The sequence below is a fragment of the Peromyscus eremicus genome, chromosome 6 (assembly GCF_949786415.1).
Source record: "Peromyscus eremicus chromosome 6, PerEre_H2_v1, whole genome shotgun sequence".
Taxonomy (NCBI): Eukaryota; Metazoa; Chordata; class Mammalia; order Rodentia; family Cricetidae; genus Peromyscus; species Peromyscus eremicus.
The window spans coordinates 30880372-30896042 of NC_081421.1; the positions used below are offsets into that span (position 1 = coordinate 30880372).

Below are 15671 nucleotides of genomic sequence, written 5' to 3' on the forward strand. Positions count from 1 at the left end.
CTGGAGTCAGTTATTTTACATCCAAGAATGAATGCCTGAGGACCCTTATATTTGGAATCCATGTGGTCTTGGTAATGTGAAGCCTTATAAGGTGGGGTATAGGGATACAGCTCAGTGGTAGAGAGCTTGCTTAGCACATGTGAAAGCCCTGGTTCAATCCACAGTAACATAGACAGACAGACATGCAGGACTTTGTGGTCTGTGCATATACACAAGCAAATGCCATGGGCTCTATTCAGAAAGCGGTGTCTCGGTACTCCAGGTGGAGTGTGTCGCTTTATCATGTTCACTAACATTTGTGCAGTACCAGCGAGACTGGAGACTGGAGACCAGAATTTTTAGGCTCAAGAACAAGAGAAATGAAAACAAAGCAAATAGTTCTGAACATACAGGCTAAGCCCCATGGAAAAGGGAGAGAGCACCCTCTGACAGAACTCCAGGGACTTTTCTGTAGTCATGCCTTGAGCAATGGGCAAGTAGCTCACCATAGCAATGGCTGCCTTTCTTCCGTCGTCATTAACCACACTACACAGATACTCTGATTGTATGGCAGCCTGGCCAGCCTTGTGACAAGCACAGGTCACTGAAGCTGTTAGAACTTATGAGTTGGTGTGGAAAACAGAGCTCTTATGTGTAGCAGACTAAGACCCCGAGGTTAGTTTACCTTCTGTCCTTTTGGGGGACACACAGCAATCTCATTTGTTTAGCTAGTTTGTTATTGGAGACATTACGGCAGAGGCACCTGGCTTTTATGCTCCTGAGTTCCATGGCTAAGACTGTTGGGAGAGTGAGTAGGGAAGATCACATGCTACATTTTCAATGGGTAACAGGCTATGAGCTAAGGCTCCAGTGATCTGTCCAGAATTGCCATGGTGTCACCAATCCCTGTCTCAAAGGCTGTGGATGGTGTCAACTGGATTAAGGTAGCCAGGCTTCCTAGTTTCTGAAAAGCAATTGAGTCTCTGTTAGCATTGGGATGCAGATGCCAAAGGTGTTCCCCACAGTACAGCTAATGGGAGTGAACCACTGAGCTCCACAGCCTCTAAATGGTCTAGTAGCTTTTTCTTCTCTTCTGTGCAGACTGGATTCATGCCCCTAGGAGACACTGGTGCTTGTTGTGTATAGTAATTGCTTATGACAGTAGGTTCATACCAAGGTGCTCCAAAGCTGGAGTTGATTAGTGTAATGACATGTAGTTAAAGTGTGATTTTCAAGGAGGCAAAGTCATGACTTTGAATTTGAAATGAACATAACTCTCAGATCAATCAGTCGGACATCACCACTGTGTAGCACATCAGAATAACAAATCAGATATTTGTTTTTATTTCCTGTTTTGTAGTGCTCAGAATCGAACCCAGGGTCTTGTGCACACCAGGCAAGAGGTCTATTTCTGAGTCACTGTTCTAGCTCAGGATGCTGGGCTACTTGAGAAAGAGTTAGCAAAGAAAGGTTAGGGTGAGCTTGTCTGAGTTTGGCCAAAGGCTGATGTGTTCAAACTGTGTACCCATGAGCTTGTGTGTCCCATGGGACAGAAACCATAACTTCAAAGTTTGGGACTTCAGCAATAAATGGTGAGAGGAGCCAAGCTGACCTTTTCAACTGGGAGCGGCAGACCTGCTCGAATGTCATCACTTCTGGGAGTTTTGAGTTGTTAGAGTGCAACCCTAACCCTGTGATTTCAGAATTTGACAGTCATGTTCACAGCCGAGTCATAACTCCTCCCACCAGAAAAAAAGCAGGCTGTAGGGCAGACTTCGAGTCATGGAATCTCTGTCTTGAGGGTGATCTCTGGGTGACCTTTACTCCACATGACATTCAAATGCTGTCAGCCTCTTTGACCTTTGAACTTCCGTGGAATTTTCCTGACAGATGCTTTCTCAAAAAACAATAGTATAGAGTACAATTGGTGTTACGTTGGATGGGGATAGTGGTGGTACCATGTGATATTAAAAAAACCTACGAAACCAAGCCTTCCTTATTTGAAAGACTGAGATGGTTTTCATAAAGTTCAAGCAGAGCACCTTCTGTGAGGTGCAGAGTGCTTGTTTCACGTGTAGCTCGAGCCTGGTCGTTGAGCTGCTTCTCTCCAGATGGAGGACCTAGCCACATCTTAAGCACCTCAAATTGTTCCAGATGAGTGTTTCTCTTTGAAAGTTACCATTTCTGAACCATTTGTTTTTGACTCAAGCTCCCTTTTCCCTCTGCCTCGGGAGGAACATGCGTGATGAGGCTATTGTTTGGGGTGGGATCTCAGGGGACATGGAGAAGAACCAGGTAGCTTTCCCGTTGGCTCTGCTCTTCCCAGTTCTTTTGGGAACAGATAAAAGTCGGCATCTCTAGCTTACTTAGCTTCTGCAGATGTGTTGAAAGAAAGTCTCCCCTTTTGCTGTCAGTCCCTAGCAGGAGGTTTTGAATAATGCATGCGGAAGTTGCTGATATTGATAAACATGGCGAATTTAAATTATGAGACTGAAATTCATGCTAAACTTCAAATTCTTATTTTTATGATGCTGAGTGTACATACTTAAATTTTTTTATGATTCTGACTATACACATACATTTAGTTCTTTACTGAAGAGGGGAAAGCACCTCTGGGGACTGTGCTGGCTAATTTTATGTTAACTTGACACAAGCTAGAGTCATTTGGGAAGAAAGAATCTTAATTGAGAAAATGCCTCGAAAGGATTGGCCTGTAGGCAAGTTTGTGGTAGATTTTCTTGATTGATGTGGGAGGGCTCAGCCCACTGTGAATGTTGCTACCTCTGGGTAGGTGGCCTTGGATGGTATAAGAAAGCAGGCTGAATAAGCCATAAGGAGCAAGCCAGTAAGCAGTGTTTCTCCATGGCCTCTGCTTCAGTTCCTGCTTTTAGGTTCCTGCCTTCAGTTACTGCCCCAACTTCTTTTGATGATGGACTGTGACCTGAGAATCATAAACTAGAATAAACCCTTTTCACCCCAAGTTACTTTTGGTCGTGGTGTTTTATCACCTCATTATAAAACTAACCAAGATAGGATTTAATAGTGTGGCTCTATTGAGAATATTTGGGTGTGTGTCTGTCTTACTCCATCTGGCTGAGCATTCGGCTGTGTGGGTATATGAACAATATGTTTTGGGGTGGGGAGTGCTCCTTTGGTGCTCTAATTGAATGCAGAAATTACTGTTTAGGGAACAGTTGCTCCCCTCATGAACTATAGAGGGAGCTGCATTTGGGGATAGCAGCGTTGTGTCTCTTCAGCTGAAAATTTAGGATTTGATATGAAATTATTCCAAAGGTGTTTGCCTACAAAACCACTTGGCATTAAGGAATGGTTTCCCCCATTGCCTTCCCAGCCATCTGAGGCAGAGTGGGTTCTTAGTGTGGGAGGGAGGCTCAGAGGAGGGCAGACAAATGTAAAATCTCTGGATACCTTTTTTGAAAATTGAATCCCAGGTATGATAACTGTCATTGCAATGGTTTTGCCTGTTGGCAGAAGTTTCTGTCCTGCCAGCCGCTCTCAAATAACCACACAGAGACTTATAAGTGCTCAGCCAATAGCTTAGGCTTGTTACTAGCTAGCTCTAACAACTTACATTAACCCATATTTCTTATCTATGCTCTACCACATGGTGGTACCTTTTTTTTTTTTTTTTAAGCACAGTATGTTCATCTCCTGCTTCCTTTGTGTCTGGCTAGCAATTCCACCCTTCTTCTTCCCACATTCTCTCAGTCTGACTCTCCCACCTAACCTCTTCCTGCCTAGCTATTGGCCAGTTAGAAGTTTATTAAACCAATGAGAGCAACACATATTCACAGTGTACAAAAGGATTATTCTACAGCCTTTGCCTGATTGGACTGTTTAAATTATGAGACTGAGATTCATGCTAAACTTCAAATTCTTATTTTTATGATGCTGAGTGTACATACTTAAATTTCTAATTTCTAAACTGGGATTATATTTCAGCCAGTCAACATGATAGCAACAGACACTTAGCAGTTGATTGATTTCCTGTTAATATTGATTTACCGGCATATACCTAAATTTACATGTTGGTATGAGGTTTAGAAAAATATACAATATAAGAAGTTAAAGAAACAATTGTGGACATGAGAAAAATTACCCCTTTCACTTATTTATTAAAACATTCAACAACCTCATGAAAATCACTTTTTTTTCCTGTGCCTAGAATATTTCAAGAAAAACTCCAAACTCTCTGTCCTTGTCAAGTTGTGTTTTAGACTGGGCTAACAGTTGGTAGATGATAAGTAGATGCTCAAAAAGTATGTGTCAGTGTGTGGTATTTTGTGTTGTTTGGACCATAAGGCAGGGTGAGAGAGATGAGGAGGGAAAGAGGTGAGTATTTGATGAGGTGGTTCTGATGAGGTGGCATCTGACCTGCAACCTTGAGTCATGTGAGGATTGAAGGACAAAGTTGTGCTAGAAGGAATGGTAGGTGTAGAGGCTTGAGGACAGAGCTCACCGGGTATGCAAGATGCCTGGCTAGGGGCCAGAGTAGCTAGAGTGAAGTAAGGGGAAAGATGGGAAGAAGTGGGGAGAATTTCATGAGCTGTTGCAAGAATCGGAAGTTCCTGTGGTCTGTTGGAAGTCACAGAAGGCATTGGGAGGACTAATGACCACAATTTGACTTCCATTCAAAAAGAATAAGGAAAGTAAAAGACAGCTTTGGGAGCCATGCTGAGAGTAGTGCACGTCATCAGAGACAAGGGAAGGACAGAGAACAGTTAAGAGACTTGTAACCTGTCCTGAGAAGGGCGATGGCGACACGGACCCAGGAGCACGAGTGGGGGAGGGTGTGATGGCTGGGTTCTGGATCCGTTTTGAAGGAGATGATGCTAATGATTTGGCTAGGTAGAAGGAGCAAGAGAGATATCAAGATTTTTGACTCAAGTTACTAGAAGAATGGACTTGCCACTGATTGAGATGGTAAGGCTGAGGGGAAGCTGTCAACAAACTAAGAATAGTAGAAGGAAACTTCCTCGACCTAATGAAAGGTATCTAGGTGACATAGTCTTACATGTAGAAAACCTTAAGGACTCTATTCAGGTTCTTAGAACTGGTAACTAGGCACTGCAGGGTTGGCTGGAAATAAGAGCAAGGTACAAAATTCAGGGTTATGCTGTTGTTTCATTTTCTTTCTTTCTTTTTTCCTTCCTCCTTTCTTCTCTCTCTCTCTCTCTCTCTCTCTCTCTCTCTCTCTCTCTCTCTCTCTCTTTTGCTTTTTGAGTTAGGGTTTCATCTCAAACTCTGTATCTTCCTGCTTCAGCCTCCTGAGTTCTAGGATTGCAGGCATGCTCCCCCATGCCTGGGCAGTTTTATGCTATGTATGAAGGATTAGCATTCTAGAAATGAAACTATGAAAGCAATAGCGTTTGCTCTAGGAGACTGGGTAGGATTAACCAGAAAGAGGATGTCTGCATAGAGAGGAAGAAATAAATATCTGGTATCAAAGCTACAGGCACTGACTTCGGTAGGTAAGGAGATAAGGGGGCTGCCAACAGATGGGACAGATAGGAGACCACAAGTATGGGTTCTGGGTAGCCAAGAGGTCATGTCTAGGGACAAGTATTTGGAGAAGAAGTATTTGATCAGCAGGTAAAAAGCAAGTGGGAGAGAAGGGAAGAGGAGAGTGAGATGAGGCTGGGTCCAGAACTTTCTTTTTTTGGAAAATGATAATGAAAAATTGGGTATTAAAAATGGATATGCAAGCCCATTTTTATGCCTCTTACTCACATAGGAATATTTCCCACTTGTAGTCTGCAGGTTTCTCCGGTCCTGTCCTGCCCTGCGGTCAGGACGAATCTCTCCCTTCTGCTTCCTGTAGCCGTTTGATTCCAAGTAAACACACAGAGGCTTATATTACTTTCAAAGCCTATGGGTCAGGCTTCTTCCTAGCTAGCCCTTATATCTTAAAGTAACCTATTTCTATTAATCTATGTTTTGCCACGTATTCTGTGGCTTTACCAGTCTGCTGGCATCCTGCTTCTCCTTTAGTGGTGGCTGGCATCTCCTTCCTCTTTCCAGAATTCCTTTAGTCTGCTCGCCCCACCTATACTTCCTGACTAGCTACTGGCAAATCAGTGTTTTATTAAACCAGTGTACAAAAGCATTATCCCACAGCACCCACTAGTGACTGTGAAAGTCTGCAAATACTTGCTCTGTCTTCTAGTTACCTCATTATCATCCATAACAGTTTGTTGAGGGCATAGGGACTTGTCCATGGATTCACTTTGTGCTGTGTGAGTCCAGCATTAGTAGCGGCAACATGAACTGAAATTAACTCAGCAAGAACTTGATCAGAGCACTGAGCTTGGTGACAGAGGCTACTGAGAAGAGAATAGAGATAGCCCCGCTCTCTACGGGGTCTACACATCCCCAGAAAAGCAGGAAGCTGATATCCTCTGATGCCCATTGGTTGTAGCATGAGTCAGTTAGACATCCTGTGTGAAGCATTGGCCCTTTCTAAAACTAACAGCAATGTTCTTCCTCACATTCCTGACAGTTCATGACATTTGACTCTAAATTTCACAAAGCTCTGCAACGTGGGTGGTGTTTAAGTTTCCCATCCCTTCCTCCTTCCCTCTCCTCCATCCTTCCCTCCAACCTTCCCTCTCTCCTTCTCCCAACCCCCTCTTCTCTGCCCTCCTTCCTCTTCTCCTCTCTCCTTTCCTTTTCTCCCTTTTCTGTTTTCTTCCAACTCAGTGATAGAAACAGACTCAAAAAGATGGAGCAACTTTTCCACCCTCGTGCATCTTTCAGACCTGCGAGCGTGCTGCAGACTGGGGGGTCGGGTGGGGGTCCTGCTTCTGGATTTGAGTTTAGCACCAGCAGAGCTTGCTGTGCTTTGACAGTTTATTCCTGCTTGCTGGTAGGGTTCCATATCGGTGTGTGTGTGTGTGTGTGTGTGTGTGTGTGTGTGTGTGTGTGTGTGTGAACACACGATCAACAGCACGGTTAACTGACTTGAATTGTGAGTCCAGATAGTCAGTTGTGAGTCTTCTCTTGGCTCCAGGTGCTGTTCAGAAGCATACTGGGTTCTTGACTGCTGCCTTGTAACTGAATTCTTTTCTTTTCCCTAGTGTACGAGTTATTTGCATTCATCAGTCACATGGGAACATCTACAATGAGTGGCCATTATGTCTGCCATATCAAAAAGGAGGGACGGTGAGTCTTGTTTAGAAAGATGGTGGATAGCTGGGGTGTTGAGCCCCTTCTGGGTTCAACTCTTGTACTAGTATTTTCTATGTCGTTTCTGGTTCTCGAGTCAAACTTGGGAGATTTGCAAAGAGGTAGGAATGAGGCGACATAACCTCACACCTTCTCCTTGGGGGTCCCTTCTGTTCCTGCTGTAGCCTATGCTGGGCTTTCTTGCTTGTTCACATCACATGGACAGTAGCATAACACATATGCTTGCCCACCCAGGTAGGGTGTTGACCTTTCACCCATGTCTCCCATGACCAAGACAGTTTGTTCCTGTCCAGACTCAACTGTTTTTTCCTTCCTTCCTTCCTTCCTTCCTTCCTTCCTTCCTTCCTTCCTTCCTTCCTTCCTTCCTTCCTCCCTCCCTCCGTCCCTCCCTCCTTCCCTCTCTCTCTCTTTCTTTTTGTTTTTTCAAGTCTTTTAGCTTCTCAGCTTGATCAGTAGAGTCAAGCAGAGAACACAGGTCTGTGATTGGAAATAAGATATTAACAAATTCAAGAGGCTGCTGAAAATGAAGCAGTGTTTAACATACCATTCTGTAGAAGGGGATACAGCATAGAGAAAAGGCAAACATGGCTGGTGGACTCATCTGGTACAAGACAGTGGTTTTTCAAGTTGCCTAACTGGCAACTTCTGTTGGCCGGGTCTTGTCCCAAACTCCTTATCTCATTGGCTTGGGACACAGAGCCTTATCCAATGAACAGTTGAGATTGCCCTTTCTTGGGATTAGTCTGTAGCAGGAGACCTGTTCCTTTCTAAAACCCCTAAATGCACCTCGTGCTGAAAATGGACAGTCTTTTTTTTTACACAGGAACTTACATACATGATGACCTCAAGGAATGGCCTAATTAGAGAAATCAGTACAAATAATTGTAACAAATTAGGACAGTACAAAACAATGCAAAGAATATGTATTTTGTAATTGTAAGGATAGCCATTGTCTGCATATTGATATCTTTCTTTCTTTTTTCTGTTGGCGTCATTGGGGGAGGACACACATACATACACACACACACTCACACACAGTCATACACACACACACTCACACACACATACATACACACACACTCACACACATACACGCATGCTCACACACTCATACATACACACACACACACATTTGTGCACATGCACTTTCACCTTTTTGGAATCTTAAAGTATGTACAGGGAGTTGTACCCTTTCTTTGTTTTTTTTTGTTGTTGTTGTTTTTTTGTTTTTGCTTAGAATTTGTGTTTTTTCTTTTTAACTTAAAAAATTTGTGAGATTATAATGTAATTACAACATTTCTTCTCCCTTCCCTTCCCTCTCTCCAAACCTTCCCACATTCCCCTCCTTGCTCCCTTTCAAATTCTTGGCCTCTTTTCTGGTTAATTGCTGTTGCATGCTTACATGCATATATGCATATACATATATATTACTAAATATAACCTGCTTGCCCTTCCATGTTTTATTGTGACTTGTCCATATTACATCTTCATACTATATTATAATTATTTTCTTGCTTTATCAAATATTTTTTGAAGAAATGTTATTTAATAGTTCACTGATGCATGTTTACCTCTGAATTTTAGGCTGTTCTATACCAAGATTTAAATACATATCACTGGATATAATTCTTGGATTGCTTTTTGAGGCTCTTTATAGGTTTCCACAAAGAGAATTATGGGATGGAAAATTTAAATAACTTGAATAATTCCAATACATTTTAGTAACTAGTTTTTGATTGAATTCAAGAACTCAAAAGCAGGGCTATGGGTGTGGCTCAGTTGGTGGACTGTTGATGAACAGTTCTTAGCTCAGTTCCTAGCACCACATAAACTGGGAATGGTGCACAGTTCAGGGGCATCCTGGGCTAGCTATCAAGTTTGAAGCCAGCCTGAGCTTTGAAACCGTGTCTGGAGAGAGAGAGGGAGAGAGAGAGAGAGAGAGAGAGGGGAGAGAGAGAGAGAGAGAGAGAGAGAGAGAGAGAGAGAGAGAGAGAGAGAGAGAGAGGAGGGAGGGAGGGAGGGAGGGAGGGAGAGAGAGAGAGAGAGAGAGAGAGAGAGAGAGAGAGAGAGAGAGAGATTTGGGGTGGGTGGGGAGTTTTCACTAGAATTCCATTCCTTTTATGCAATGGTTGGGCTGTGGTCATGGGGAAGCCTCTGAGCTGTTAAGGACTCTCGTCCATGGTGTACAATGCCTTTTTTCTACCGCATGTCCATTGCTGACATAAACCCACCACATGCTTCTGTCTTTGTTTTCAGATGGGTGATCTACAATGACCACAGAGTTTGTGCCTCAGAAAGGCCTCCTAAAGACCTGGGATATATGTACTTTTACCGTAGGATACCAAGCTAAGCCTCACAAGAGTTGGCGAGAAGAAGCCATACATCTTTTTAATTTGCCAAAAAAGAAAAAAAAAAAGAAAGAAAACAGAAAAGTAAAGGAAAAAAGTTGGGACAGCTGGACATAGAGGACTACATGGCTAGTTATTGCCTCTTCCAAGAGCCTGGTCACTCAACTGGACGCCTCCTGGAGAAGAACGAGAAGACATTTATTTCTATTGGTGGCAATACTCTGCTGTAGGGAATTTTGTAACTGTTCAGGGAGTGGATGATGTAAGCAAAGACATGGCCACCAGCACATCAGATACAGAGTGTCCTTCTCTCTCTTTTCCACTTTGGGGGTCAGTGGTGAGGCCTCTCCTACAGTGGAAAAATGCCTCTAAATGGGAAATCAAAACCTGGGCTGGTTTTTATTTGTAGCATCATGTTTTCATTTCCCACAATAATTTCTGACCTAGCTATGTGTACTAGGACATCTGCAATGGAAGCTATTTTTAATTTAAATCACATCAGACTTAATAATCCACTGTATGAATGTGTGTGAGAGTGTATGTGTGGCCTTTGTAGTCCGCTGGAAATCTGATGGGTTGGTGTTCAAAGGCCCAATAGTTGCTGTTAAGCATATTTGGAAAAGGCAGGCAAACATTTTAACAAACCTATAACTCAGGAACAATTGTTAAAAATTAGTTCCCCACCTGGATTTTAAGGAGTACAAAGGGCTGTGCTGTGGCCTCTAAGTGCTTTCTGGCATTCATGTGGGTTTGTGCCAGTTGACATCAATGCCAGGTGCCTAAGTCTTGTCCTATTGTGCTTTGCCAAAGGCAGATGGCTTCTCTTCCTCAGCAGCGTATTCCCTCAAAGCTTTGTGTTTATTTGTAGCTAGGTCAGTGGTCTCCTAAGCCTTGTGCTTAGTCCCTGGAATCATGTTAAATGCCCTTAGTTTGTCTGATTTTCTGAACTTTCTCATGTTTTCGCTTCTCTGCTTCTCAGGGCCCAGCCTCACCTCTGCCCTTGCTGCCTATCTGCTGTGACCCCAAGTGTGACCTTGGGCACTTTAGGATGTGAGCTGCAGAGGCACTTCTGTAACATCTGGACAGCTGTCCTTTCCAGCTGTTCATCTCAGTGTCTTAGCTGCAGCCTGAGATCAGAGCAGAGTTCTGAATGTGCTATGGAGAGGAATGAGCTCACTGTCATGTACTTACTGCTTTTCATCAAACTCCTGTCCCTGGAGTTTCTAGTTCAGACTAGTCGATCAAGTGAAAAAGGATTTATTGCTGTCTGCTTACTTGTTTGATTGGAAAGATCTTTCTAGAAACTGCAGGAAAATAAAGAAGTAAAACTAACTGGGCTGAGTAAAGCAGAGGCATAGGACTTGGATGTGGTGAGTTTGAACAGCCAGGGTTCTGTTAAGCCAGGGTCCCTGTCTGAAGGAAGGTCATGTGTACTGCAAGCCCGGGCTGTGGAACTGGGGCCAGAGGCCCGGAAACCTGGGTGCTGCCTCAACTGGCTGTGGGCCTTGGCCAGTCCTGCCTTTTACCTGTGCCTCACTCCTCATCTGCATGGTGGTGAGGTGGCGCATCTCCTGTTTCTAGCAGGCTTTGACCAGCGAGGAACCTTCACAGAGCACAGAAGGTGGAGCATGGTAGACCAGGAGAGTACGATCCCTGCCTCCTCGACTAGCTGATGCTTTTTCCCTCTGGGAACAAAGGACATGGCGGGAGGGAGTGCATGATGCAGTCGTTCTCTACCACACTGTCCCACTGACCCCTTGAGGCTTGGCTCTGAGATCCCGAGTCTGCTATGTGTGTCCCTGACCAGCCTGCCCCCTCACCCCACCCCCGTGGGAATTCCCACACAAAGCAGCCTTACAAAACCCACTCCCTATAGGGCCACATGTCATGGAATAATGACTCTGAACACACCTTACTGGTGGCTGGTTTGCAGTGTTACAAAGCAAAGGCCTTCTGAGGGGGTAGGGGGCTCTTTGGAAGTTTGAATTCAAATGTGGTCAAAGATAGCATGTATATTTTGAACAAAATAAAAATTTTATAAAAACTTTGCAATATCAATGGTGTAAAAATCTGCATTAAAGATTTCAGGCTATAAACCCCTTAATTTCATTAGGTAGACTAAGCAAATTAGCCCTTCCGATGCCGAGACATACTTGAAGAAAGTGTATTATGGCCGCCTCCCCCCTGCCTCACGAACACAAGGGCTATTTCCTGGCAAGGTTTTGTATATGCGCTATTCATTCATAGTAGGAGCTGGCCGCACCGGAATGAGCAGTGGCTTTCTTGTTAGAAATGTGCTTGCCTGTGTCTCCTGGTGTATGCACATCAGGCTTCTCTGGAGCAGCAGTGGGATAGACCACTTACACGTGTGTGTAGACAGGACACGTGTTTGGCTGCACCTGGAACGGTGTGTGGGTTTTGTCGGGTGACCCACCTGCCAGGAGTCTTCTGTGTGAGATGTGGTGGTGTGTTTGTGTGGCATGCTCTCCATGTGTCGCCATCTGTGTGAAGGGCAGAGCTTTCTTCCTGTAAATAGCTTTTGATATTCACTTGTGTAGACTCCCAATGTGTCTTTGGAAAATGGATCAAAGTTTCTGTTTTGTCATTTGGTCTAAATACCCAAATAACTAGTCAGAAATCCAATTTGGTACAGCTGAGATTTTCTTTTTCTTCTAAACGGAAAGAATCTGAGAAGAATCATATTTTGATGACGTTTTATATCGATGTTGCTGTAGTACTTTGGAATTGCCGTTTCCCCAAACCTACAAGAGAATGTGCCTGCCGTCTCTCCTGAATCCGTCTGGGCTCCTGTTAACTGAGCTGCAGACTTAGAGCTTACATCCTGGCTTTGCCCCGCGGTGTGATCTGCCTATGTCATCCTTCCTCTTCGGGCCTTTGTCTGTGGACCAGGAGGTTAGACCAGATAATCTGGGAAGTCCCTTTCTGCCCTACAACCACATTTTGTTTTTACTTTTCAGTGATTACAACCAGAATCATGCCTGAGCTGTGGCCATCAGAAGTTGGGGTGTCTGAGTCTGTCATTGTTAGGTTATACCCTGTTTCTGTTCCTGGTCTGTTTTCTTTGGAGCTCACAACTCTTCAGTCTGTGAGGCCTTTGTGACTGTCCCTCTCCAAAGCAAAAGCAAGCAGTAGTCCATTTGTGACACCCTCTTGGAAAAGTCTCAGAGTGACCTTCAGCTCAGTCTAACATGAACAATGCTTTAAAATCCCGATTCCCCTGAGGAGAGCCCCGATCCCCTGATGAGTGCGGACAAAGCTGTCTGTCCTAGAAAGTCTGTCTTCCTCATCACTCACCACAGGTCTTTAGAGCCTGTGAGGAGCTGCCAGGAGACCTGGGCCGAACAGACGATGGGGTTAGATACATGTGCTTCTTCCTGTTAGGTAAACACTCCAGATGACAGACAAGGCCCGTGTTGTTAAGTTGTTGAATAGGACCTCCTTGCTGATGCCACCAGGGTTTCCTCTTGTCCGACTTAGTGTTTCATTGGTGTAATAAAGACCACAACCAAAGCACTTTGGGGAGGAAAGGGTTCGTTTCCTCTTATAACTTATAGTCCACCATGAAGAAAGGGCAGGGCAGGAACTCAAGGCAAGAACCTAAAGGCAAGTGCTGAGACAGAGGCCATGGAGGAGTGCTGCTCACTGGCTTGCTCCCCATGGCTTGCTCAGCCTGCTTTCTTATACAACCCAAGACAACCTGCCTAAGGGTGGCCCCACCCACAGTGGGCTGGGCCCTCCCACAATCATTAATCAGGGAGATGTCCCATATGCTTGCCCACAGGTTAATCTTAATGGAAACATTTTCTCAATCCAGGCTCCCTCTTCCCAGATGACCTTAGCTTGGGTCAAATTAACAAAAACAGACAAGACTTAATCAGTACACCTACTCAATAAATCATCAGAGTTTGTGGAAGATTCTGTAGCCCTCTAGTGTGGTAAGATTGTCCTGCACACTTAAAATGTACACAAAAACTTGAAGGCTTCAACAAACAGTCTATCTTATCATGTGGTTTGCAAATGACGTGGGATACATTGATTTAATGTAATGGTAACTTAATATTTAAATTAGTTTCACTAGATTGCCGTCTGTTCTTAGTGGGGCTACTGAAACATTTGGTTCTGTGGCTAATGTCCTTCCATTAGTGCGCCACAGTGTGAGGTCGGCAGGGAATCCCATGTATAAGAAGAGAATTCTAGAGAGGCTCCAAATCAAAGCAACACATCGGGAACACCTGAGGTACTGAACAAGCCCCAGCAACTACAAGATCTTTCTGCGTAGGAAAATACATCTCCCCAGTTTAGAGACAAACGTAGTGCATCCCCAATGGCCGTCCTTCATCCTTGCTTTGGCGCTGCCCTGTGGACCAGCACCTGTTTTCCCAGCATCCTCGGCGTGCTGTGGGTGTTAGCTGTGGCAGGCGTTTGAGCACACTGCTTCCTCCTCAGGCTGCATTCTCCTGTGGCTCCCCTCCCTGGGTGTCGTCTAGTCTGTTCACAGCTGGGCATGTGGAAAGGCTTCGTGGCTCTCAGTGCTCCTCAGCTTGGAGGTTGAGCCCGACCTGTGTCCACCTGCCCAACAGGGTTGTAGTTGGTTGCTGGAAGACCTGGTATTTATTTATTTTGCACTAGTCACGGTTGGTGTGGAAATTACTTCAAGTGTTTGGGAGAGTACTCGCCTGTGATGGAAAGAGATGGATAATTTATTGCTTTGATAGTTTTAAATTAAAAGCTATTCTCACAAACTCAGGTCCCTTTATGACTCTTGTTTATTTTTGTTTGAAAAATGCCAAATAAATTGATGATGTCCGTGGTAAATGGGGAACTCAAGACCATACCTGATTTCCTTTGACCATGGCTTGCTGATGTGACCAGGCAGCCTTGGTCCCCATCTCCAGCAGATGTCAGCACCTTGAAGGAGGGTTGGGATGGTGGAGGTCCAGGAGGCTGCATCTGGACTTTCCCTGTTACAGAAACCTCTGTGGCTCTGGCTCTCCAGTGATAGCAGCAGAGCGAATGTGTTACATGGGGGATTTAGCCTATCTGACAGTACATTTCTATTGTGTATAAGTTCCTTATTGCTACTATAGCACTTTGCCACAAAGTTGCTTTAAAATAACACATCCGCTCTCTCATCCTATGCTAAAACCCTGGGGCAGGAAGAATTCGTTCCTGTGGTTTCCAGGTCTCTCTCTCTCTCTCTCTCAGGCTGGCAGAGTCCTGATAGCTTTGATATCAGCCATGCTCCATTGAGTCCCTTGTCTCACTCCTATAAGAACTCCAGGGTTGCATTCACTCACTCTGGTGATTGAGACCACTCCCACCTCAAAGTCCTTAACCTCAGTATATTCCTGTGACCAGGGAGCTGGAAACGGGAGGATCAGGAGTTCAGAGTCCTCAGCAATGTAGGCAGTTAGAGTCCAGCCTGGATTACAAGAGACCCTGTGCAAACCAACAAAAACCTTTACTTTGATCACATCTACAAATTCCTTTGGCCATACCAGACAGCACAGTCATAACACACAGGTATTAGAGTGTAGACGTTAGTAATGTCTTTGGGGTTGGGGACACTGTTTTGCTTAGCACACAGGGTATGGTACTTTTTGCAAATATATCTCTGTGGCTCAAAGGTTTTAAAAGAACGAACCTATGCATTTTAAAAGTCTTAGTCATTGCCTGACGTCAGTGGCAGGCCATGGTTTTGGTGAGAGGATGAGAAGAATGGTTGGCATGGTGAGATATTATTTATGGTTCAGAGAAAAATGCTTGCAAGCTGGCTGCTACTGCCTAACAGCAGAGTCTTCCCTTCTCATCATTCAACTATATGCTATTGATTCTTTAGCTCAACTTTTCCAAGGTAGTCAGTGACAGAATGCAGTCGCCGTAGGAAAATGTAATAGGAAAAGGTGAAATTTGTCTTTGCAGGTGGCCAATCCTTTTAAAGGTGGGATAGTAGAGAGGTAGCATGTCAGGGATGGGGCATACAGGCTCAACGTCATATCCCTTTCACTTGACTTGCATAAGTGTGACTTGATCTCTCCTTGTATGATTCTTCAGATGAGGTATGAAAAACATGATAGTTTGGTGGACACGGGACCCATTAAACCAAATATGGTTCTT

At 44.4% G+C, this 15671-nt stretch overlaps 1 protein-coding gene across 1 annotated transcript in view; it reads left to right on the forward strand.

Moving 5' to 3' along the window:
• Positions 1 to 11587, forward strand: part of Usp13 (ubiquitin specific peptidase 13) — a 118320-nt gene extending 106733 nt beyond the window's left edge. The window contains exons 20-21 of the mRNA XM_059265342.1: positions 7077 to 7161; positions 9442 to 11587. Of these exons, the coding sequence (XP_059121325.1) occupies positions 7077 to 7161; positions 9442 to 9535 (179 nt within the window). The 3' untranslated portion in view covers positions 9536 to 11587. The remainder of the gene's footprint in view (positions 1 to 7076; positions 7162 to 9441) is intronic.
• Positions 11588 to 15671: the final 4084 nt, after the last annotated feature.